Source organism: Thunnus thynnus, chromosome 7 (genome assembly GCF_963924715.1).
Source record: "Thunnus thynnus chromosome 7, fThuThy2.1, whole genome shotgun sequence".
Classification (NCBI taxonomy): Eukaryota; Metazoa; Chordata; class Actinopteri; order Scombriformes; family Scombridae; genus Thunnus; species Thunnus thynnus.
Window position 1 is genome coordinate 15,686,437 of NC_089523.1, and position 25,803 is coordinate 15,712,239.

The window sequence follows — 25,803 nt, forward strand, 5'->3', positions numbered from 1 at the left end:
GTTTCTATTCATGAGCCAGAACTGAAGGTAAAATCATGCAATGTTGTAAACCATCAGGTTTGTAATTTCAGTGTAATGTAATGAATGTAGTAATGGAAACTGAATTGTATTAAAAAGTGTCAGTGGTTTGCATCACACAATGATGTGAACAATATAAATTAGACATAAACAGTAATTGGGTTACAACTCTAAATAACACTGGTATTCACCTTTTCAGCGCTCATCTTCATGTCCTCTAGTGTTTGTCCCTGTTACTGAGCAGCCTCGATGTCTTAGTTGATCTATTAAAAGGAATATTTTTGAAACTGTTTTGCTGTTCATTAACATTAGGATTCATGTTGAGTCAATGGAATGAGCACCCCAGGACCTGCTAATGTCTCCAATGATGACATTTTAGGAGAAATGTTTTTGTATGTTCTGACATTGAGCACAATAGGACAGATTTTTCTTCATTTTGATGATGATAATGTTGATGGTGATAAAAGTGTAAAATGTTCAGCGAAAATAAGAGCTGAATTTGTGTGGTTGGTTTTGGAGTAAATGTATTTTTTTGTAACAAATCTTATACTGATGACTGAATAATGGCTTGTCAGAAATGTGATGATGCAATACTCGGGGTGTTTTTTGTTTGTTTTAAAGTATGTGTTCTCTGTCATCTATATGTAGATCTAACACACTATTCCTATCGTATTCTTTTATATTTAATATCATTTGTTTATGTACAAAAGAATGAACATATGCTTATCCCAAAGAATGTTTCTGACAACTGTTGGAAAGTACATTTTGACATTTACAAACTATCTAACAGGAAGAAAACCTAGTCACTAGAAGATGAAGACCTCACTTTCTGGTTTAGAAAAATACACTTAAATACATTTAAGTACATTATTTACATACGTTATTTTCTTTATTATTTACATGTTTTCATAACTACAAGGTAGACACACAATTAAACTCATACTTCATGAATATCCTCATAAAAATATGTTTTTCCATATTTTACTTTTACAAAATTACTACTGTAGTACTGGGTTTTGTTTTAAGCTCATTGTTTACTCAAAAGAAAAGAGAATCAATTAATAAATCCAGCTGCCCTCTGTGGGTTTTTGTTTATATATTGTTTCCATTGTGGGATTTTTTAATCCCTCTTCCTGCCTGTCTCTCATCTAGACTTGCTTTCACTGTAATTCAATATCCTGGACTGAAATGATTGAATTGTTCTGTCAATTGCATCCAAATCTGTCTCGCTCTGATTTCATTGCTCATTTGACCCCTTTTAAAACATGTCCATCTAAAATACTCTGTGATTAAACTGTCCTTATTGTCAATGTCAAATCAATTTCCTGAATGAAGAATTCTATTCAAATATATGTTATCATTTTTTATTGTGTTTTATGATCTTCATAAACCATTTCATAGCTTGAGAGTGTTGGATATTATAAAAGCCTGTTTGATTAATTATGTTAGATTAGTCTTTGATTAAAAGAGGTTTGATAGCATTTTAATAGGCTTGGTTTCAGTTGGATTACAGGGTGAGCAGCCTCAGGCATAATACCATAACTCACTGCTCCTGATGGATGCGCTGTCATTCAAACATCTGTGTGTGTTTCTTTTCTGTGTGGATACTCTAGGTGTGTGCATGCTTCTCTGTGCTCGTGTGAGTGTGTTTGTGTGTGTGTCATTCCTACAGTAATACTTGCCAGTAAAACGCATCTGCTATCTTCGTTGACAGCATCTCTTCATCTCTCATCTTTTTTAACTGTATGTACAAAAATCATTCTACCTCTTACAACACATTACCAAAACAGCAGTGTAATCTCTTTTTCTTCTTTTTCCCCTGTCTTGTACATTTCCCTCTTCTCAGCATTACTGTTACTGAGTCAGGTACAGGTCCCAGCGTGTAGGGTCAGGTGAAGGCATAAAACAAGGTACAGAGAAGTCATAAACACAAGATATAAAACATCTTCCTCAGATATGGCCTTTTAAAAAACAGCTATTTTACCCTTTTTATATACTCTGTTTTTTTTATTAACTGTTTTTTTTTTTAGGCTGTTGGGTTTTACTGAAAAGATGATTTGCCTATTAGACATTTATCTTCTGTAATAGTTTGAGAGAATGTGAATATAAAGTACATAAACATGTTTGACATTCGGTTTGCCTTCATTGTCCTACAAGTACGGTAAAATATGCCTCTCATAATGATGTACACATCCAGTTTGTTACGATCTTAATGTTATGATTCTGCTTTTATATAGGCTTGTTTCCAGTTTCATTTGTCAAAGCACAATTGAATTCTGTGCTGTGTCCCTCTGAGTATGATAAAAAAAAAAAAAAAAAGTAATATGAGTTTCTTTTGAAAATGTATAAACCTATATTTTTTTCACAGGAATAATTTTCATTGGTCTTTGTATGTGTTTTCCCTGGTACAATGTTTACAACAAACCTGTCAAGCTTTCATTTGCCTTGTTTTTATCATCACTGCTGTCGCATTCCTCCAAACAGTTGTGTCTCTCTCCCCTTATGCTGGTTTTGTAGGAGGGTCCCTATGTGATGCTGAAGAAGAACTGGGAGTTATATGAAGGCAATGACCAGTATGAAGGATACTGTGTGGACCTGGCCTCAGAGATCGCCAAACACATCGGAATCAAATACAAGATCTCTATCGTACCAGATGGGAAATATGGAGCCAGGGATCCAGAGACGAAGATATGGAACGGGATGGTCGGAGAGCTTGTGTACGGGGTAAGAGTGGATGGATAATATTCAGATATTTATATTGAAAATTACCCAGATGAAAAGACACAGCCTTCAAATTTCTTGTTTTCTCTAACCAGCAGCCAAAAACCCAAATATAATCAATAAATTCAATTAAGTGATTATCAAAATAGCTGTCATTTAATTTTCTGTAGATTGAGTAATCAATTACTCAAGCAATGTATTCAACTCTACAAAACATGATAATATAGCACACAATAACAAATAATAATAATAATAATTGTATGGTCTTCAAATTACTTCATAATGACAATGCACAAGAGAGGATAATATAGTGTAATGCAATCCAGTATAACATCACCACAAATTATGGAAAGTTGATGCAGTCTCAACCAAACTTGAATGTTGGAATCTTCTTAAAGGTAGTAGAGTGTATACTGCAGGGATATTAAATTTCATTATGTGCACCTGCTATTGTGACCCCATCATGGTCCATCGCACAATAGCTTAGAAATGCTCAAAATAACTTATTGCAGTACATAAACTTATCTAGAGCTCTGCGTCCTCATAGTTGCCATATCTGTTTCCTGCAAAGATGTCGGGTCTCAAAGGGTTCACTTATTCCTTAAGAATCTGGCAAGCTGGCTAATTATGCCATTGACAGCCACGCACAGTCTTAGATTTAACATTGCCTGCTTTTCAAACTTTATCAACATGCAGAAGACAATGTCAGTCGTCACTTTGCGGAAGAGTGAAAGTGGAGACATTGCTGCAGAACAGCGACAGAATTAATTAGCCTCCAGAATCCGTAGTGGAAGGTGACACAGCAGAACCGCCGCATTGACTAATCATGTTTGATTTGTTCCAAACACTGGCAGTCCTTTCTGATGAATCTTCTGCCACGTAAGAAGAAATACGTTTGTAAGATTTCAGCACTTTGTCCTCTAGTTCACTTCTTGGTTGCTTTTATATCTTTGTGTCACTTACTCTCTGTTTATCTTTGTGACTTTTCATTCTTTCATGTTGTGTTCTTCTGTCACCAGCTTTCCTAATTTATTTCATCTCTCTGTCTGTGGTGTGCTGTGGGTCTTGATATACCTCTGCCCTCTCCTCCTCTGGTTTTATTCCATGTCACTTCTGATTCCCTTGTCTTTCTTTTCCTGTTTATTGTCTTTGCATTGTAACATCTTTACTCCTTGTAGAACTTGTTTGATATGCAGTCATTGTAGCTTCCTTTTCAGTTAAGACTGCAGATGTTGTTTAGACACATGCAGCTATTCAGAAACAGATACCCATTGTGCTGAATGAATAATGCTTTCAACTCACATTTGACAGATTTTGAATGTGTGTGTGTATGTGTATGTGTATGTGTATGTGTGTGTGTGTGTGTGTGTGTGTGTGTGTGTGTGTGTGTGTGTGTGCGTGCGCGCGCATGCAAGTGTTTGTGAGACCTTGCTCACTACTTTATATTCTGGCAGTGTTGCTGTCATGCCTGCGTATGAATTACTTCTCTGTCATTCCACTGGTTTCCCTCTCTCTTACCTGTCTCTTTCAACCCTTTCTCACTCTCTCATGCAGTACTAATTTCCTCCCTTTGCCTCCACTCGTCCATTCTTCCCTATCTTCCCAATCTATCAACTCCTGGTACATCCTGCAAGGCAGAGCATGCCTCCCAAACACACTAAAACATCCCCTTGCAAGAATGATTCAGTGGTTACAATGAATGTATTCTCCCAGTTATTGGAACAGCAGAGAGAGTTTTACAAAGAGATGTTACTTCAGCAGCAGGAAAATTTTAAATGCTTTATTCAGCTGATCATGAACTAACAAAAGACTGGATGGTGTTATTAGAGATGCACAGGAGCTGAGGAACAGCTTGGAATTCACCCAAGATAAGTCTGATGAGACAAGAAGGGGATACAAGGAGATTGAAACAAAGATAAAGTCATTTGAAAACAACATAATGAATTCTAAGCAGGAAATTGATGAAATGTTTACCAAGCTGGACTGCAGTGAAAATCAGTGCAGGAGGACAAACATTTTAATTGATGGGATTGTAGACGAGAAAGGAAAGAACTGGGGTGAATCAGAGAAGAAGGTTCAACAAATGCTCTCAAGCAACCTGGGACTAGAGGGAATAAATATGGATGTTGAGCATGCCCAGAGAATTGGTCAGTACCAGGAGGGGAGAAAACCTAGCAAAATTGTTGTAATATTTTTGCACTTTAAAGACAGAGTATCCTTTCTTCTGCCAAGAAATAAAAGGGCACAAAAATCTATATAAATGAAGACTTCTCAGAAGCTGTGCAACTGAGGAGAAAAGAGTTGCTGCCCAAGTTGAAAGCTGTCTGAGAGAGAGGTGATAAAGCCAGCCTGAAGTATAAGCTGGTCATCATACCCTGCACTTCAAGGTTCAACTCTTCTTTTATAAAAGGACTTTCTTGTCTTATATTTTACTTTTTATGCTGTTTTTGTTTATGTGTCCAAATAACAAACTACATCTTGGTTATTAAGTTTGCCAAGGAAAGGATTGATATTAGTTCACTTAAATATATGTAGCCTTAGGAACAAGGTTCATGAGATTACCAGGATTTGCTCGTTAAATAATATTCATGTTTTAGCACCATCAGAAACACACCTGGACACTACTTACAACTACGCTTACTACTCACTTACTATACAAGAGACAGGGATAAATACGGTGGTGGAGTTGCTTTTTATGTTCAGGAATACATTTCATTTGCTTTAACAAGAAAGACTAAAATGCCCAAGTCTGGGGTTATGAATGTTTACCGCAGGTCACAGAAAAGATTTAATGCAGACTCATTTGTTAATTAAAGTGGTCTGATGTATGTCAGGAAAATGATATAGCCATTGCATAAGTTTCCTGACATACATCAGACCACTTTAAATCTTTAACATCATTAACAAATGAATGATTGCTTTCTAAAAAATTTCTTGGATAAATCAGTGAGGTGGGTGGATGAGAATGCTCCACTTAGAAAAAGGTCTGTGAAGGGAAATAGTGCACTATGGGCTGACGATGAGTTGAGATCTTTAATGCTTCAAAGTGCCAAAGTGAAGGTAGCTGTTCATAAATCTTTTTAGATAAAAGTCTTTATTGTAAATTGAGAAATAAGATTACCAAGATAAATTACATCAAAAATAAATAAATAAATAACAGCTCTGTAAATGATAGTAAAAAATTATGGAAAACTTTGAATGATATTTTGTGTATGAAGTCACACAATTCTAAGTATGTGGAAAAGTATGTGGAATGTGCAGGTCAGTATATCACCAGGTCATGTGCTGTAGCTACTTTAATAATTTCTTTATCAACAAAGTAGACAGCTTAAGATCTTGCATGCAATTAGAAGAGGTCAATTTAACATGCAACATTGTTTACAGTATTATGAGGGATAAAATATATTGTTTATGTTGATCAGTGATTAACATATATGGATAACAGGAAATTAGTTCAATGGCAGTTTTTCTGACAGCAAAAAAATGTATTGTGGTGTTCCACAAGGAAGTTGCTTGGGTCCACTTTTATTTTCAATATTCATAAATGACTTACCGTATGTAAAAATGCTTATGTAGTTATGTATGCTGATGACTCAACTTATGTATGCTGAGGACTCTACATGTTGAGTCATATAGCATTACCAAATGGGTGAGAATAAACATATTTGTACTAAACATTGCCAAAACTAAAATTATTGTATTTGGTAGTATGTATGTTCTTGCTAATGCCACCACACGTAATCTCTCTGTAGATGAGATATCAGTTGATCAGGTCACTAAAACCAAATAAATAATAAGTTAAATAATTTATTGTCTTGGTCTGATCAGATTGATCACATAGTTTTCATCATGGGAAACAGCATTTCAATTTCAAGGAAACATTCTACATATGTTCCATCTTCTGTTATCATTGATGTTGTTCAGTCACTTGTCACACCTTGAGTACTGCCCAGTTCTTTGGTCAAGTGCTTCTGAGAAACATTTAAAAAACAAACAAACAAAAAAAAAAAACTTCAAATTTCACAGAACAGAGCAGCCTGATTAATTCTCCATTGTTCTGTCTGTGCTAATGTGAGTGAGATGCATAAACAATTATCATGGCTAAATTTGGAGGCTAAATTAAAATCTTGTCTTCTGTTATTCATACAAAATGTTATTTGGAATACTACACCACACTTCTTGTGTGAAAAACTAGTTTATACTGTTTTTTGTCATGGGTATAATACACATCAAGTCAGCACTGGTCATCTGGTGGTGCTGTTCTTTATTTGGCTTGTTTTGCCTTTTTGTTTTATTGATACAGTGTGATTTTAATTATTGTTTGTTTTTATTGTTGCTGTTTTTGTGTGGGCCCAGGAAGACTAGTGACTACTTTGTGTAGGCTAATGGGAATCCACATAAAGAATAAAGAATCTTGCTCCCACTTCAAAATCCACTGATCCTTTACTGCGCTTGTCTACTTCACCTGCCCCTTGTGTTTAAATCGTCCCTCCTCCATCCTTTATCTTTCTCCTCAGACACCTTCTGCAGAAAATGGAGATTGCGGACAATTCCTGCTCACTATCGCTCACCTGTTTTAAATACAGTCCTTACGAATCAATTGCACTACAATATGAGTAAACTAAATACCTACTTTTCTCAAAACCCCTCTTCTTTGCAGAAAGCAGAAATTGCTGTTGCCCCGCTGACCATCACTCTGGTGAGAGAGGAGGTGATTGACTTCTCAAAGCCTTTCATGTCCCTGGGGATCTCCATCATGATCAAGAAGCCCCAGAAGTCAAAACCGGGTGTTTTCTCTTTCCTGGACCCACTGGCCTACGAGATCTGGATGTGCATAGTGTTCGCTTACATTGGAGTCAGTGTTGTGCTGTTTTTGGTGAGTGACATAGATTTTTAAAAAGTCAGCGCATGAGTTGGGTTGCATTCCTGTCACAGTTGGAAGAGATTTGAGGGCTTGGGTTTAGAGATGATAGAACACATCTCTTGTTTAGATCACACTCTAGAAAAATATGTGAAGCAGTGGGCTACCTTCATTAATGGTCCTTCAAATCTGACATATTTTTCCTTCTGCTGTCTCAGGTGAGTCGCTTCAGTCCATATGAGTGGCATGCTGAAGAACCAGAGGAGGGCACCGCAGAGCTGGGCCCCACTGACCAACCTCCGAACGAATTTGGCATCTTCAACTCTCTCTGGTTCTCACTGGGAGCATTCATGCAACAGGGCTGCGACATCTCACCACGGTGAGGGAGGGAAATGAAGTGTGTGAGGCAAACAGAGTGCATCTGTGTACGAGTGTGCATCAGACTCAGAGGGTAAGAGATAGTATTTGAGTCTGTATGCAGGATGTGTTCATAAGAGTGTGTGGGTTGGAGATAGTGTGTGTGTCTAACTGTCTGTAATGTCAGAGTGTTGTGGTATTAGGCTTTGGTGATTCAGACTGTTGACAATGTGAATCACCTCTCTTCACACTTTTCTCACTTTAGTACTGAACTGGACTGCGACTCCAAGACACTGTGTGTTACAGAATGCTGGAAATACACATACAGACATGCACATACAAAAAAACATAAAAGTGTGAAGAAAACACCTGCACACAGTCCAGTGGTCATGTCCATACGGGTGTGCTATGGTGGAAGATTTAGCGGTTTGCTAGGTGTGTATGAATGTTTAATGCACTGCCGAAGAGGCAGAGTCCAGCTGTATTTTTAGAATATTTATAAGAATATGGCATTTTATTATTGATAACCTGAGAATGCAGTTTAGTGAAATATTCATGGCCATCATCCTCAAGACCTTTAGGGAGCAAATCTGAGGAGAGAGGGAGCAGCAGGGAGAGCTTCACACCAAAACAAATGATAGAAAAGAGTGATAGACAATGAGAAAACGAAGAAAAAACGATTGAGCAAAATGTGTGTGTTTGCTTGAGAAAATAATACAAATTGGTAGCAAGTATGTTAATGGAAACTTCACACTCTGTTATAGAGGTGGAGACAAAGTGGTCAGCACTGTGCTTTAGGACAAAGATGAATAGTTAGTAATTTTAGTCATGGCACTTTTTTTTTAACCTTAACATGCCTTTCCTAAGAAATCAATCTTGTGTCCTTTACACTAATAATAATAAAGTGTATTATATATATTTGTTTATGAAAAGGTTGCTTCTATATGTAACTCCTGAAGGCATAAGCCCCTTGTTAATTTTAACATGAATTTATGACTGATAAACATTGAATCTTTCTCATCTCCATGTCTTTTCCTCTGCTTTCAAACCTAGTTTTACACCTAGTATCTCTAAACATTTCCACTGCATTCCCATTAGCATTTCACTTTTGGGAAAAGAACAAAAGTCGTACATTAGTGGCCCAACTTCACTTTCTTCCTCCTCCTCTTTTGCTTTTCTGCCCTTCTCTTACACTCTTTCTTCCATCTCTTTCACGCTCTCTCTCCTCAGCTCCCCAGCACCTGTCGTCTCCCACTCCTCCCCACTTTAGTGTGAGTGACAGGCCAATTCTAGCTCCAACACACAAGATGGAAATCACTCACACCAGCTGCATGCACCCACATTCACATGCACGAACACACAGGATGTGCACAAGAATACACAAAAACACATACACGTCACACACTGACTTTGCTTACACACACATGCAGAAAAACACCCAGTATGCACTTTCACAACAATCCAACACACATGCAGAGTTCTCCATCACTTGTAGGTCTTGTTATAGATGTGTGCGCATAAGCTACAGCTGTCATAGCGATAATGTGATACTTAACATGAAGCCAGTGTTCGTCATATAAATCACCCGGTCCTGTCACTTCCAATACAGCACAACTCCTCTAAAGGCCACGATTACTGCAGTCATAAATGCCAGATTATATTCTTACAATGAGCAAAAACTGTCACTTATATACTTTTTATTCTTTCATCTTCTCCTATTTTCAGATAAGAGAAGTTTTAATTCAAACGTGTACCTCAAAAGGCATGAGATCTAATGTAGCACAATTTCAGTCTCACAAGATAAACCGATTTATAGAAGTATGCTGCAGATGTGAAGATGAATGGAACTTAATAGTAATATTTACAATATAGAGACATACTAGCTAGCATAAGGTGAATTACTGCTTCCTAAAGAGGAAGAGGAGGTTGAGTGAAAGATAGAGTGAAAGGCAGGAACAAACAGCAGGATACAGTAGGGAAATGCAAAACGATAAAGTGCCAAAGACAGTGCTCATCTTTGTATCATTTATTTAACCACAAAAATCATTACGCTACTGTTTGGCCAGCCATCAGATTCTGGCTGAGAATGTGAATTGAGCTGCTGATTTCAGACATCAATATATGTGTCTCTGTCAATAACAGGTTAGTTTTGTTTGTGTCTCGGCCTCTGGTGGCTGTTGTTGTGGCTGGATGGAGGCGCCTTACCGGAGAGGCCTTGTACCACCCAGGAATACATGGATGGAGCTGCGCTGACACACAGACCTATTTCACGGGGTTTTAACTGCTGCAGCTCCTGTTATGAACCGTTGTCAACTTCTGACGTGAAAGAATGACTCCAGCTATTATTTTAAACCTTTACATGGCAATTTGTTTGAAGCATGGCTCTCACTGCGCGGATTTTGTTAACAAACTTTATTTATGCGTCCAGTTCAGCTGTCACTCGGCAGCAGGTACCAGCTGTATTTTATAGTTCTGATTAAAAGTGGAAGTGGTACCTAAGACAGAACTTTGCTGTGTGCCAATTTCATACATAATACAAAGTACAGTAGGCCTGTTACAGGTCAATTATAAAGATAACTACACATTAGATTTATATAAAGAAGCTGACACATTCATTGACAGTGCTCTTATATACAAGTATTGACAGTGTGTAACTTCTAAAAAAAAGTTTCATATTCTTTGATACATATGTTTGTTGTGATTGAAGTTGCAAATGACACATTATCTATCGATATTGCCACAATAATGTACAACAGATCTGTCGGTCCTATTCTTCAAAATACATTTAAATCAATAAATGAATAACTCAATTTGTGAACATGTGTAAAATTATGGTTGTTAAACAACACAGAATGTAAGACAGCTTTTTCTTATGCATATTTAGTAGTATTCTGGCAGAATTTAGCATGATTACCAACTTAATTATTTCCCAGATTTTGTATTAGTTACCATAGTCCCTATATGTTTGTAGGAATGCAGGAAATGGGATTCAAATCACAGCCTATTTGAAGAACAATGAATCACTTAACACATATACTTCATATACAGATATATAACACATTAAAACAGGATTGCTGTGGAAGTCAAAATATTAACTGCATCAGTATTAGTCTGTGCACATCAGATAAATAGTAATTTTAACTGAAAATAATAAACCAAAACCAGTATGCGATTCCTTAACTCTCATATTGACATAGTTTTTAATTGGCCTATATACTACAACAGCATAATAGAATTCCTGAAATTCAGTAATTGGTTTTTGTGTGCCATCCCAAGATTTTCAGTGACCCGATCTGGCCACCCTTATGAAAAATTTATGGGGGCGCCACTGGCCAGAGAGTGTCCTCTCAGTCCTACAGGCAAAAAGGCGAGTGGGGGTTAAGTTGCCATTCATTCAGTGTTGGCCTGTGGCCTGGCCTGAGGTAGCACATGAAGTTTATTTGGCAGTTGGGTGAAAACTGATCAACCAGTAAGGCTTTGAAAATCAAACCAGAAGAAAACCCATGTAAGTCAATAGGGGAAAAGAAAGGAAACTAGGAGTACACGCACACTGTAATCAACCAACAACATGTTTTCCTCAGGTCTTCTTTTGCCTGAGGAAGACCTGTCATTGGTTGAAACACTGCAAATAAATAAAAGGGAGTTATGATTCAGTGTGGGGGTACTCCTTGTGTGAAGCTTAATTGTTTTTGTATCCAGCACTTACCCCACCGAGGTTTTGTTGAGGTGCACACGACTACTTTGTTTCATTGAAAAAAGAAAAAACCAAAAGAAAAACATGTCCCACTCATTTGGTGCCCTCTCCCTTATTTGATGCCCTAGGCAATCGCCTGTGTGGCCTTTGCCACGGGCTGCCCCTGACTAAAGCATCCTTTATGAAACCAACAGTACTTCTAAGTGTCTCTCAAGTCACGCTCCTATTCTTACATGTTACACACTCCTGTCTTGGCACACACATATCCAGCATTCTTTGCAATACAGCAGTCTATTTAATCTGTCATGCTCTGCTCACTCTTTTGTTCTTCCTAAGCTGTGGCTGCTATAGTGCTCATCGTGAGCATCAGTGCATCATCACCACTGCTGCTAGCATATAGCATTTAATCAACCTCATCTCCACGCCAGAATCCACCTGTAGCCACTGATTGTATTGTAGGAGCCTGGAGAAGGGGAAATTTATAATCATCACGCCCTAATCTCCCTAAGTGCAGGCTTAAGTGTATGCTGCAGGGACTGATGAGGCTTGAATCATGTACCTAGATGGTAAAATTAACCATATCTTGTATTTACATATTAATTCAACCATTTCACAGAAGCGGACTGGCGGAAATACCTAAGTAGCCATTTATGGTTATGCAAGAAAAAGTATAAATAAAATATTAATAATATAATAATAAAATTCAAAACAGTGATCTAAAAGCACATTTCCTCATTCATTAGATTTTGATGAAGAAATGAAATAAACAGGCTTTCTGCCATAAAACCATGTAAAGGATGAGCCTCCACTGTGACACCATGATCTGCCAAAAGACTAGATCATGGCCTTAAAAAAGGAGTTGTGTCATGCATATCACCAGGCCATATCATTTTCCCATCCCCTCAGTACATTTCCTCTAATCTAGCATTCCCTTGTTCACCTCTGTTGGGTAGGTAAAGACACAATGCCAGCTTAACTCACAACCAACAGCAGGAATGTGTAAAAAGCCTATCACAAGATTTGCTCTCGCCACTTCTTCAAGTTTCCTTCTAACTGATATAACTGCCTTTTAATCATCTACTTTTACTACTTCTTTAAGAATATATTGTGGATTGTTATTGAAAATATGTGTATGTTTGTAGGTCTACCTACCCTCTATAGGAGGCATAGCAATGTGTGCAAGCAACTTACTGAACCAATTTTAATTACCCATAAAGGAGAACATTTCTCACCAGTGTCTCTACTTCAGTTGCACTCACAGATCAAATCCACAGGGTCTCAATTACGGAGCATAATACTCTTCTGTGTGCTGTGTTGATTTAGGCCAATAAGGCAGATGTAAATTTACACTGAAGTCTCAGGTAATGGAGGTTTAGTTTCTGTTTCAATGATCACGTAAAGTTCTTAAAAGCATTAAACAGATGGGAATAATGAAAAATTAAATGTTACTGATTTTAAAAATAGGCCTGTTTATTCAGTTTGCTTGTCCATCGACTCAAAATGCATCAACTGAGCTGATACTAATTGAGTCCTTATTATAAGTTTGAAAGCAATAATAACAAGTGCAATTAATTTTATTATGTGTATTGTTTCAATACACTAGTCCTCTGATAATTTGGTATGAACAGATGATAATTTATGCCATCCATACTTCCTTCTCTGCAAGTATCTGAAAATAATCGTGTGCTTTGTAGTGAGTCAGCTGCTCCATTTCCAAGTTTGTTTGTTTCTAAATCTCTACATAATGTATCTTGTCCAATATGGCTACCAACTACCACCTATGGCTTACACATCATCCAGCGAATAAATCTCTTCCTCTTATGCGTCACCGGTGAGTTGACAGACACCAGCAGCAACTCAACTCTGTCAGAGGAAGCAGTATTTTCATGCACATAACATACTTTTCCCATCTTCCAAACGTCTGTGCTGACCATGGGATGTTCATACTTGTCCTGGTTTTATCCTCCCTCTCCTCCATCCCGCCACTCGTATCGTCTCTGGCTAGTCAGCTGGGATCAGAGTATTGAAGTTGACATTTACTGTGGAGCTGGGAATAAAGAGAAGGAGACAGCCTCTATGGGAAGAGGTTTTCTTACAGACTGGTTGAATGCTGAGACATCTATTGTATATGGTTATGTCTGAGTGTGTGTGTGTGTGTGTGTGAATTTATATATGCTCTGCCTTCTCCCTGCTTGGCTGTTTGCAGTGTCTTTATGTTTATCTTTCAAAAGTACAATACTCTTCTGTTTTATAACCTTCATGGGCATCTGTTGGTCAGCTGGTCCATGTGTTCAACACTGTTTGTTTTGACTTTATACACTGTGTATGTGTGTGTGTGTGTGTGTGAGACAGTGTGCATTGTGTATTGAGCTGCCATAGTACGGTGGGTCCATTGGTATGCTGTGTGGGTCCCTCTCTCCCTGCTGCAGTCATCTCTGCAGTCTGGGAGACAACACACACCCCTATTCAACTCTCCAACTCTCACTCTGTCTCCTCTCCTTTGCCCTATCTATCTATTGATCTATCTATACTGTGCATATCTGTCTATCCTTGTTGTTCTGATTTCTCTTCATCTTTCCTTTTTTCTTTCTGTCTCATCCTTATCTCTTTTCCTCCCTTCTTGTTCGTCTCCTCACGTTGTCTTCCTCTCTGGATGTTTTAGAGACTCTTCCTGCTGCTTTGCAGTCTAATCATCAACTAATTTAATTAAGTAATTGGCATTTCCATAACTATAAATTACAGCGCACATGTGTGTGTGTTCCGCATGCTCATGACTTCACTTTTTTCTCAGAGGCGCAAACGCACCGACATGTGATTCCTTCTCCTTTCCGATCAAGCAGAAGGTAATGGCTGGCAGGTGACATGAAGACATTTACACACACTCACACACACATTGTCAGTGTGACCTTCAGATGCCATTTGCACCACCCACCTGTCATCTTTCAGCCCAGGATATTGGGCTTTTAATGTTAGTGATTGGCCTGGTCACCGCACAAAGGGTGGGAACACAGTGATGGACAGTTAGGTGATGGGACTGGAATTTTTAAAAAGTGGAAATGAATAAATGGCAGAAAAGTGACAGGATGTACACCGAGGAAGGACCAGGAGCAAGTGCAGGAGAGGGGAGAGAGGTAAACTGATCACCAGTGAACATCTCAGAGGGATTGGATCTGTCTCTGTCAATAAACATCTGAAATTACAGCGCTCTTCTCTTGTGTGTGAGTGTGTGTGTGTGTGTGTGTGTGTGTGTGTGTGTGTGTGTGTGTGTGTGTGTGTGTGTGTGAGTGTGTGCGTATGCCGCTGGGTGAGGGCACTTGTGCACTTCTCTCCATTTAGCCCTGAGTGTGTGTGTGTTTGTATGTGTGTGAGTGTCATGTGTAAGTATTGAGTAAATGGCCGTGGGTGTGCTGAATAGTTAATGGTGGCAACAGATCCAGCTAATGGCATGACTAAATACAGTGGAGCACTGAAGCATACTGACTAATTAATGATTAGTCTTAAGCCACTGATTAGAATCCAGTCATACTGACTGACTTTGTTTATGAAATAGTTTTTTACATACTCTTTAATAATCTTCTCACTGTTCCTCTCTCTGGCTGTCTCATATCTCTCCTGCTTCACTTTTATGATCCTTGTTTCATTTTATTCTGCTTTTCATTATCTGTCTGCTACACCTAATCTTTAATCTATTAATCTGATTTTCTTTCACATGTTGCCCTCACACCCTTTCTTCTGCCTCTATCTAGTATTTCCGCCTGGTTCACTCACTCTGTCAATTCACATTATTTCACACTTGTAGTCCTTATAAGAGAGATCAAAGACATGAAACACACAAAGAAATATGTTCTGTCTATATGTATTTCTCGTTGTCTCCCTGGTCTTTATGGTTGCACTTATCAAACATTCATGCATCATGTGCTTGTTGAAACATCAGGTGGTGGAGATAGACTCTACCTTCGTTAACATGTCTGCCACCATCACTGGTGTCCTGTTTGCTCCCCAGTTGGATCACAGCAACTAATAATGTGAAGAATTTTCCCTGTCGGCATTTCTTTAACAAACAAGAAGATGGGTTTTTAACAAGCTCATGATTTTTGGATGCATGTCACTCTTGACTTGTCTGCTGCCTCCAAAGAGGTTTGAAAAATTGACAAAAATTAACATTTTTCTTGAAGGAAGTACAAAACTATAATTTGTTGGAAGACTTCTGTCATGTGTCATTTTTCTGCTGTAATTAATTATTCTTTCTTTTTTCCTTTTCATGCTTGTTATTTAGAAATGTTCAAAATGTCCTCAATTATGTCAGGCAATTTTAAATTATTTTAAGGAAAATAAGATAGTCAGACTCAATAGTTTACTAAAAATTGACTTTTTTTTAATGAAGGAGTAGAAATGTCAATATGCACACAAACTGCATGTGCACAAAAACACAACACATAAACAGTGAAAAATCCAGCACTAGCTCACTCAGCTGTTGTTTGTGTCTGTCTTTCTGATTGCCTTTGTGTGTTTGGATGTGTCAGCATCAATCTGTTTATGAGCTTTTATGTGCATAGGCATATTTTTTGTGTGTGTCTATGTATGTGTGTGAGTTTGTGTGTGAGTCTTTGTTATATTCATTTCATCAACAGATTTTTTTTTTCTGTCCAGATGATTGTGATTACTGTCACCACACAATTGAACCACAGGGTACATAATTGTCTTCTATTAGTTCATCCAACATCATATGCGCACACACACACACACACACAAACACACACACACACACACAGGTTGTCCTAGGTCACTTTTGGGGACATTACATAAACTTACATTCATTTCCTGGAGAACCCTAACCATCCCCACTACCTATCTTTAACCTTAATCTAAGCCTAACTTTAACCACTGACCCAAAAATTTGCATTTTACCTATTGGGGACATGGCTTTTGTCCTCAATTGGTCCCCAATTAACTGGTCTTTAGTGTGAAATTTGTCCCCGAAAGTAGCCTATGACAGACACACACACACACACACACGCATACATGCACACATACATACACACAAAGTATAAAATAGGTGAGAAAACCTAGATGCATTGGATGAAAAGAAACCGTATAGTTCAGAAATGTGTGTGTGTGTGTGTGTGTGTGTGTGTGTAAGAGAGACAAAGGAACAGCATGCCATTAATCTTTCACACTGAGGATTGGGGAGGCAATCTGTTGGCTATCATAGATGATACATGACCCGCTATAGAATGATTCGCCTGTTGCATACCAACACACACGACACAACTGCACACACAGGCAACACACACATTCACACTGCTGCAAACACACACACACACTCACACAGACATGTCACATAAAGAATCAAGGACGTCACTCCCAAAGCCCACCCATCAACACAAAATGCTCTCGTACATCAGCTAGAGATGTGTGCGCATGCAAACACACACACTTATACACATGCATGCATGCACGCTTTTATACATGGTCTCATCTGAATCAAGCACGCTCCATTGACCTCCAGTAAGTAAACATGTTCTTCAACTTGGTACAAGGCCAAATGCAGGTTAATACCGCCCTCTTTCATTTTCTCTCTCTCTCTCTCACATACACACACACCTGATTTCCTGAGGAACCTGATTTCCTGCATTGGGGTAGGCAATTTATTTTAGAAGCATTTTTTCTTATATTTGTTGAAATTCTCTTTACATCCTGACAGCTATCAATAAATCAAATGCTTTGATAATAAAAAAGAAAAAAATTCGGTATCTGTAGCTGTCGCAGGCCTGTAATAAGTCCGTCCAATCATTTCATTTGGCCCGCATGAAGTGATTGGATGGCCGACCTGCCTGTCTACCTGTGTGCACTCTGCCCGTGCACTCATTGCACATGACCAGAGTCTTCAAAACAGAAAGTTTGGAGGCCGGGGGAGCATTGGCATACTGATGGATAGGGAGTGACAGGACTGCATGAATTGCAGAAGGAGAAAGAAAAAAGATGGGGATATCAACAGAAAACATCGGACTATTGCCTGTAGTGCAGGGGAAACTGAACAGCGCATAATCTTATCGCTCAACGCCGGGGCGAGAGACTTTCAATGAAAGTGAACTTGGCTCCCAGAAGTGAAACGCGATATCACTCAAATTTAAGCAGGGAGATGGGACACTCATTACTTTTGTGGCGGACTTCAAACAGATGAGAGGCGGTCCTGTTTACTAAAGGGTGTTGTGCCTTGAGAGGAAACTGTGTGTGTGAGTGCGTGCAGTAACTGTTCTGTTGCGTGCACATATGAAGCACATGCATATGCCCGGGGGAGAGGCTTAGGACAGAGAGGGGAGGGGAAGGGGGGGGGACAGCTGCAGGAGGAGGGCTGTGTTTTCAAATTCTGGCGTTTTTATTGTCTATTCCAGATTGCCTACCCCAGCTTTAAGAGAAATCTGTTTAGTGGGTTGATTTCTGCAGAAGAAGTCTGATTAATTGGGTTAGGGTTAAACTTAATATTTGTTACAGGGTTTAGTTTAAGTGTTTGCATTTATGCACACACAAAAACCTACTTGTAGCCGTATGTTGTAGCCAAACTCCAGTCCAAAATCAGACTACAATCTGCCAACTCATAATTAGGGGCACTATATAAGTTAATTTTCACAGCTGAACAGTTGGTTGTTTGTAAAATTGTATGTGTCTTCTCATTACAGTCTGTCCTCTCATGACATCAGTCCAAAGGCTTATAAAAATTGTGTGGAGCTTATCCTGTATTTGCATGGGCATTCCTCCTGAGCTCTGGTTTTCTCCCACATCGCAACTCATTTAATGATTCATGTCATTATGAACACCTCAGTCATTGCTGTTGTCTAAAGCACTGGCCTCAGAACTGGAGTTGGTCCCCAGGCTCTGCACTGTGGCTGTCCAATGATCCTTACATTTAGAATACTGTAGGTCAAACACGGGATGAATTTCACCTAAGAGATCAATAAGGGTGTAATTTAAACTAATAGTAAACATATTCCTTACACGTTAGTCGTTTAAAGTGACAGTTCAAAAATCAATGCATGCGCCTGCTCTCAGGCTCGACAGGATCATGAGACAGAAGCAGTGTGTTCAGCTATATTTTGGAGAAAATATAATTGTTTGGAGCATACTGAGCATAAGTGAAGAAGTGCTGCTCTTGACTGTCTTCTTTTTTCTATCTGCACTCCTGTCATCCTCTTTTGTTTTGCCTTGTTTGTTATTCACCCCCCCCCCTCCCTCTCTGTTTGGATGTCCGCTCAATTCACACACTCACTCCATCAGGTCAGATTAAAATGATGTCACAGCTTGTTTACTAGCTAACCAATTATATCACACGTCTCTCTTGGCCTCTGTAGGAGACCTATGAAAATGAGTTTCTAAATGCGCATCATCCACATTCCTACACACAAGTCATCATCACATTATCATTGTCATCAGCATTTCCATCAACAATAATATTTTACAAACTGCTAGTCGAATTAATGTTTTTAGTGTGTTTAGTATGTGAAACTTTCTTGTCGATTGCTTTTGAAAGTGAACACCACAAACCTTCATAAGCTCCTAAGAAGTGTGCTGGCTTTTGAACAGCAGCAGAATGCAGAGTTGCTCCGAAAGGTGACAATTTATGCCGAGTCAGGTGTCACTGCACCTCGGCTCTCTCGCTCCTGTTTTCTCTCTTCAGCACACGCTCGTTAAAACCCAGTCCACCCTAAAGATAACTCACATATCGCTGCTCACGTCACATCAGACTGTGGAATCAACAAACAGCTACCTGTCCAAGAAATGTGGGGCTGTATTTTCCAACTCTGTGCAAGAAGGAATATCACCCAAATTGTGTTGACTATGAATTTTCTGCTTATGATTTGTCAGGATTTGTGCAGAAATACAAAAACACCATGAGAAGTGAACAATATAGTTCAGGGGGGGTTGGCAAGGATATTTGTATCCCCAATTCTTTTTAAAAATACAAATTTTGATTTGAAGTCTAAGTTAGAGCAATTTTCCCGCTGGAGAAAATTTGAATTTGTTGTCAAGTAACAAATCTTGTGGTGTTTTTGGAATTTTTTCTATGGCTAGAAGTGAGGTGACACATTTTTAAATTGCTTATTTAGTGAGGAGGTATTCATATTTACTGTGAATATTCGCTTGAACTACACGTTTTTGTGTTTTTTTTTAGCACAGATTCAGTGAGGCCTGAAAGAGAAATCCTACAAAACATCTTCCTTTTCACTCTCTGTGAATGTGAACGCTCTTTTACAAGTTTAAACCTGGGTTTAAACCTGGGGAACTTTCCCAATACCCTCTTCACTTTCTTTCTAACTCTTTCTAAAGCTTGGATGTTTTATGTTGCCGTTTGCGCCCATTAGAATGTCTTTCATTGACTGCAGCACTTAAAAGAAAATTTAACATTTTGCGACCTTCTTCCATCTTTCTCTCTCTTTCTCTAATGTGCTCATTCTTGCTTGCTCTCACCCTCTTTGCTCAGTGAAAAACAAGTTCATGCAAACAAAATGAATTGCCACTTACTTTGATGCTCTTGCTCACAATTGTTAGATAAAGGGAGTAAACATGGAGAGAGAGAGGAGGGCGTGAGGATGTGAGGGATGGAGGAGCGCCTAGATTACAATCTGTTTCATGTAGCCTTTGTTATTGTGTGTGCTGAACTGGTTCGAGGGTTGAAAGACAATTACTTGGCAATACTGTCAGTTGCACAGTCATGCACACAGTGGTGTCGGAAATGCGGTATGTTTCATATCTCTGACTCAGGAATTAATTATGTTTCCTTCTCTGTTTTTCTCTCTGCTAATCCTCATTGCTCTGTTTTCCTCTTGTATTCTTTTCATCCCTTTTCCTTCACCTTCACCCTTTCCTTCATTCTTTCACTCACTTTCCTGCCCACTTTTCATCTCCCGCATCTTTTCATCTGCCTTCTTTTGCAATCTTCCACCTCTCCCTCACTCCCTCACTCTTTTTTTTTTCTTCTTTGCTCACCTCCATCTGACTTCTCTCCAGGTCTCTGTCTGGACGAATTGTTGGAGGCGTGTGGTGGTTCTTCACCCTTATCATCATCTCCTCTTACACAGCCAACCTGGCTGCCTTCCTCACTGTGGAGCGGATGGTTTCCCCCATAGAGAGTGCGGAGGACTTGGCCAAACAGACAGAGATAGCATACGGGACACTGGACTCAGGCTCTACTAAGGAGTTCTTCAGGGTATGGACCCAACACAATCTGCTCATTTATTTGATTCCTTGAGAGGTAACAGGCTTTTGCAATGTTAAGTCAAGTTCACTTTCTACTGAGCTGAGACTACGGAACAGCCAAACTATTTTCACTCTTCTGGTCATTAGAAACACATACTCACAGAACTTTTTAAGAAATACTGTTACAATTTACAGAGAAATGTACATAAACTGATCTTCACGACATCTAGATTGTTTGCCAAATATGCCAGAAGACGTTTAAAGGTACGTTTGGGAGTTTCTGACCACTAATAGAGCAGTGGAGCAGTATTTTAATGACCAGCTCCCCATTTTGTTTGTATGTAACACACACCCACAAGCACACATAGATGCAACACACTTTAATGTGAATAGTTTCTTGTTATTCCACTTACTGACAGCAATGCACTTGCAAAAAGGGGGAAAGAAGAAGACTACTAAATCTTCAAAAATTCTCTTTCCAAATGTTTTATGAGGAAGGACATACATTCAACATGTTTGTTAGGCCTAAAAGATGCACACAATGAATTTTGGCGAGAAGCACTGAATGATTGATTAATGATGGTCATTTTTATATTTTCATGTCTTTTGTTCTTTTTAAGAGGCTATGGTGTAAATACTGTATGATGATGTACACTCATGTGCATTTATCCAAAATAATGCACTCTGCAGAATGAAGAACAACACTCTGCTTTGATTTGTGGTGTTTTCTTGGCCTCCATCCCATCCATTATTGCATTACTGCTCACTTGTGATACAGAGTGGAGAGGGAGGTTTGGAAAAGGAAAAGGGAAAATCAAGGAGTAAAGAGGGGCAAAGATCCAGTGGCATCAATGAGGATTGGATAATGTATCAAGACCACAGTTTTACAGACAACCACCACAATCTGAAAGTCACTTCTAAAAGAAAAAATGAGAGTAAGAGGAAGCAAATATGAGGGTGGTGTTGTCTCATTTATTGAATCCAGACAACAGCCAAAATGTCAAAGCAGAATTCTAATCTGACTGTGGGTGGGACAAGGACAAGTGACTAATGACAGTGTAAACCCATTTACAATAGTCCAGGTGGGAAGTAATGAATGCATGTATGACTTTCTCCAGATCTTGGATGGAGAGAAAGGAAATTTTGGAAATGACGCTCAGCTGAAATGTCTGGTTTTTACTTTCCAGCTAATTTGTTTAGAAAGATTGATGGCAACATCAAACTTCCCAGAAATGTTTTGGAGGAGCATACTGAATAAGAGAAAGAGTCAGCATGGGATTTTGTACCTTTTGATTAACGTTGTGAAACCCTCCCCTATCATGATTAGAATGATTGTTTGTTTACCACACTCCTGTTGCATTTAATCACTCACCTACCCTGCCAGATAAAGCAATGATAATAGTAGTAATGATAGATAATAATAATAAAGAGTAGTGAAGTGGAGATGGACAACAGATGGAGGACAAGGTGGAACAGAATATACTACAGTGAGCTGTTACAACAAAATAGTAAACAGGAAATGATAGCGGAGTGGCCCAGAGTAGATGTGGAGTGGCCTTTTGACCCATTCACCCATGAGGATTGCAGTTACATAAGTACTCATATACACACATAGAAACATAGACACACACACAATGTTGATGAAGACAGAATTTTTCTGCAGACATGGGCAAAACACAGCATGTCCTCCCAGGAAAATGACAGCATAGGTTGTAAATTCAGTCGCCAAAAATGACCTATATGTGACAGATAGAGCTGTACCTGTGTAGTGGAGGAATAATGCCACTATCTCCAGACGCCAGGAAGACCAAGGATCTGGTCCAGGCCCCCCCAGCACAATTCGACTCAGACCTATTCTATACTGTGGTGTTAGGAAGAGTAAACTCTGCATTCTCTCTGTACCTGTACTCATGTGTAATAACACCTAAACGCTCCCCTTATTCCCTTCCTTGACAGTTGCAGGACTAAATCGCCCCCACTCTGGAGAATGACCTCTATGAAATGAACTCTAAACAGTTTTGAGTTTGAACCATGCTAATAGGGGGTTTATTCTAGTAGTAGAACTAAAATAAATAATAAATGATAATAAAAAATAAGATTAAATGAAAGTCAAATCAGCTTTGCCCCTATAGCAACATCACACAGCAGAGTTAGATATGTAACTTTAAACATGGGGACTGCAAACCCCAAATGGAAACCAAAAATAAAATAAAAATAAAAACTGAAATATGTATATTCGATTAGAGGAATGTCTATCAGCACAGTATATAACAACAAATACCGCGGTTGCGAGCAACAAACTCAACCATACACTCATAATATGGCTTGAAAATGTCACTTTCCCTGCAACTGATTGGCTGTGAGCTTAAATCTGCACTCCACCACAACCTTGGAGAATGAACCTTAAAGGGATGGGGTGTAAATATAAAAGGGGAATAAAAATGTCTTTTTTTTGCTGTCCATCACTTACTATAAGTGTATGTCCACATATAGTCACGTTTGCATTACAGACGCTATCTAGCAGCCGTAGTAATTATGACCAGGTGAGGTGATGCAGTTCAGATGACATCTTTATTAGGTGACAAATTTCCATATTCAGAGTTGGCGGGTTGGTTGGATGGCTAGATAGACAGACAAAAGTAGACGTTGCTGCAGGAGACTGCTGTTCACTTCCCATTTCCAACTGCGAGTGTCACATTTCCAACCACGAATCAGGACAGTTTTTTTAAAAACCATAACTACGGTTGTTTTGATGTTTATTGTTGCCATGACGACAAAGGTCGCCAAACTTTAAGGAAGTAGTAACTTTAACCCACACCACATTTCAAGTGATCATTTTAACTATGATCTTTCCCTAACCAAGTGGTTTTTGTGCCTAAATCTAACCAGACATTAACCACAGCGTTGTCACACCGTAAAACATAATTAAATCAAAGCTGCCAATAGAGGCGGCATATTAGAAAACGCTCCTATGGGAGAGCATGGTACAATCAACCTATTTGGTCGTTTAATTATGAGGATGTGTTGGTAAAACAGCAGTGTCATCATATGTACAAAAACAAATCTGCTCCATCACATAGTCATGCCCTGTAGGAATATTCTGAATTGTTTGTGTGCTCATGCATTGTGTGCATGGATATATACCAATTTACAGTTGTGCTTTGTAAAGATATGTGCACTAGTGTGTGTATTTGGGGACTTGGGGGAGGTGGGGAGGTTGTAGCAGACAGTTTGTGCTCCTATGAGCGGCTCTGGCATCATCAACATAACGAGCGGGCTGAAATCTGTGGAGGGTGAAAAAGCAATTTACTCTCCCACAGCTGAGGGGGATTCGCCACCACCATTAATTATCTGTGTGTGTGTGTGTGTGTGTGTGTGTGTGTGTGTGTTTGTGTGTGTGTGTGTTTGTGTGAGCATGTGTGTGTGCATTCATGTGTGTATCTAAGAACGCATGTATGCATATTCAGCCACATATGTATGCGTCTATACATTGCACTTGTGAGTGTGTGCGGCACATCTCCTGCAAGCAGATTTGTATGTCTATGTATATTGTTTTCCATAGCGTGGATGCCTGAAGGTGACTTGCAGCATCCATTTCCCCCTTCACAGCCTCACTCATTGTTAAAGAATCCGGAAAGAGTCACACCATATTGTCACACATCCATCCCTCCAAGGCCAGTCGCTGCTTTATATGTGCGTTGTCATCATCATCACTGTCTCTCCCTTACACACACAAGCACACACACATTTTGCTGTGTCCGGCCAGAGAAATTGGTAGATAGAAAAATGTCTAAAAAAAAAAAATACAGATGGAGGGATGAATGGATGGATTAAACTTGAAGATGATAGAAGGCAGGGGGAGGGGCTTTTTTATTTATGATAGACTTTGGCAGACAGAAGGAGAATAAAAAGAGAAAGAATGGAGAGAGAAAGAAAGGGTAGAATGGAGAAAGGAGGGGCCCTTTGGATGTGAGTGACATTATTATGGGATAGGTGTCCGTCATGCACTAGCAACACGCTCACACACACACACGGTGGATGAGGCCATGGCTTGTCGCTTGCAGAGCGACAGAATAACACTTTATCACCGGGAGAGGAAGAGAAGAAAGAAACAGGACGCTTGTGGAGGATGACAGTTTGACTCCTCTGCTTGTTATTTTCACTCTTGAGTACACACATAAAAGCACACTGATTCAAACACACACACACACACACACACACATATAGATTGGTGCACAGTCTATATGCACATACACAGACTCACATATGCATGGTATATACACAACATAACACAATACATCATACCAGACAGATGTCCTCTCAAAAGCTCTTCTGTTAGAGCAGGCAACTGAATTCATAACTGTGCAACGGATCACTACACCGCTGTTCCAGTCAGAAACTCATTTAAAGAAAAGATTGATGCTTGACTTGTCAAAGGAGCCGTACTGTTTAAATGTGGTTATAAATGTCATTATATGCCAGAGGATCAAAATGGATGATGGAAGACAAACCAACAGCAGTGTAATTTTATTCAAAGACTATATGAGTGAAAATCAGCCTCAGCAGTTTGCTATGCTTTTAAAAGAACTGGAGCAATAAATATAATTAATTAAAAACACATGAAACAACATGCTAATATATTTTGTACAAGTCCAGCTTTAGTACTGTTGGTTCCATTGTAGAAACATAGAAAAAACACTTGTGTCTACTCACTTAATTTTCCATCTCTTCTGTTCTCATATTTACATCTCAGATTTATCCCGTTTGTCTCAGTGAGAATGGCACATTAATTTGAATAATCAAATCTGTGGTTAGAGACGCTGATAACACTTAAGGTGTCTCTGAGATGTGAATGTTCATCCGGAAGGAGATGCACAGCTTGGATGTGTTAACAACATACCAATCTGAAATGGTTGGTATTGTTGGGTATTTTTCTTATTGTCATGAAAAAAATGAA

At 39.0% G+C, this 25,803-nt stretch overlaps 1 protein-coding gene across 3 annotated transcripts in view; it reads left to right on the plus strand.

The window, feature by feature from the left end:
• The window catches only part of gria4a (glutamate receptor, ionotropic, AMPA 4a), a 107,276-nt gene that overhangs the window by 64,246 nt on the left and 17,227 nt on the right, over positions 1 to 25,803 (plus strand). For all 3 annotated transcript variants that reach the window (XM_067594568.1, XM_067594564.1, XM_067594565.1), the window contains exons 11-14: positions 2,536 to 2,742; positions 7,400 to 7,615; positions 7,819 to 7,979; positions 20,658 to 20,856. In XM_067594568.1, coding sequence (XP_067450669.1) covers positions 2,536 to 2,742; positions 7,400 to 7,615; positions 7,819 to 7,979; positions 20,658 to 20,856 — 783 coding nt within the window. The remainder of the gene's footprint in view (positions 1 to 2,535; positions 2,743 to 7,399; positions 7,616 to 7,818; positions 7,980 to 20,657; positions 20,857 to 25,803) is intronic.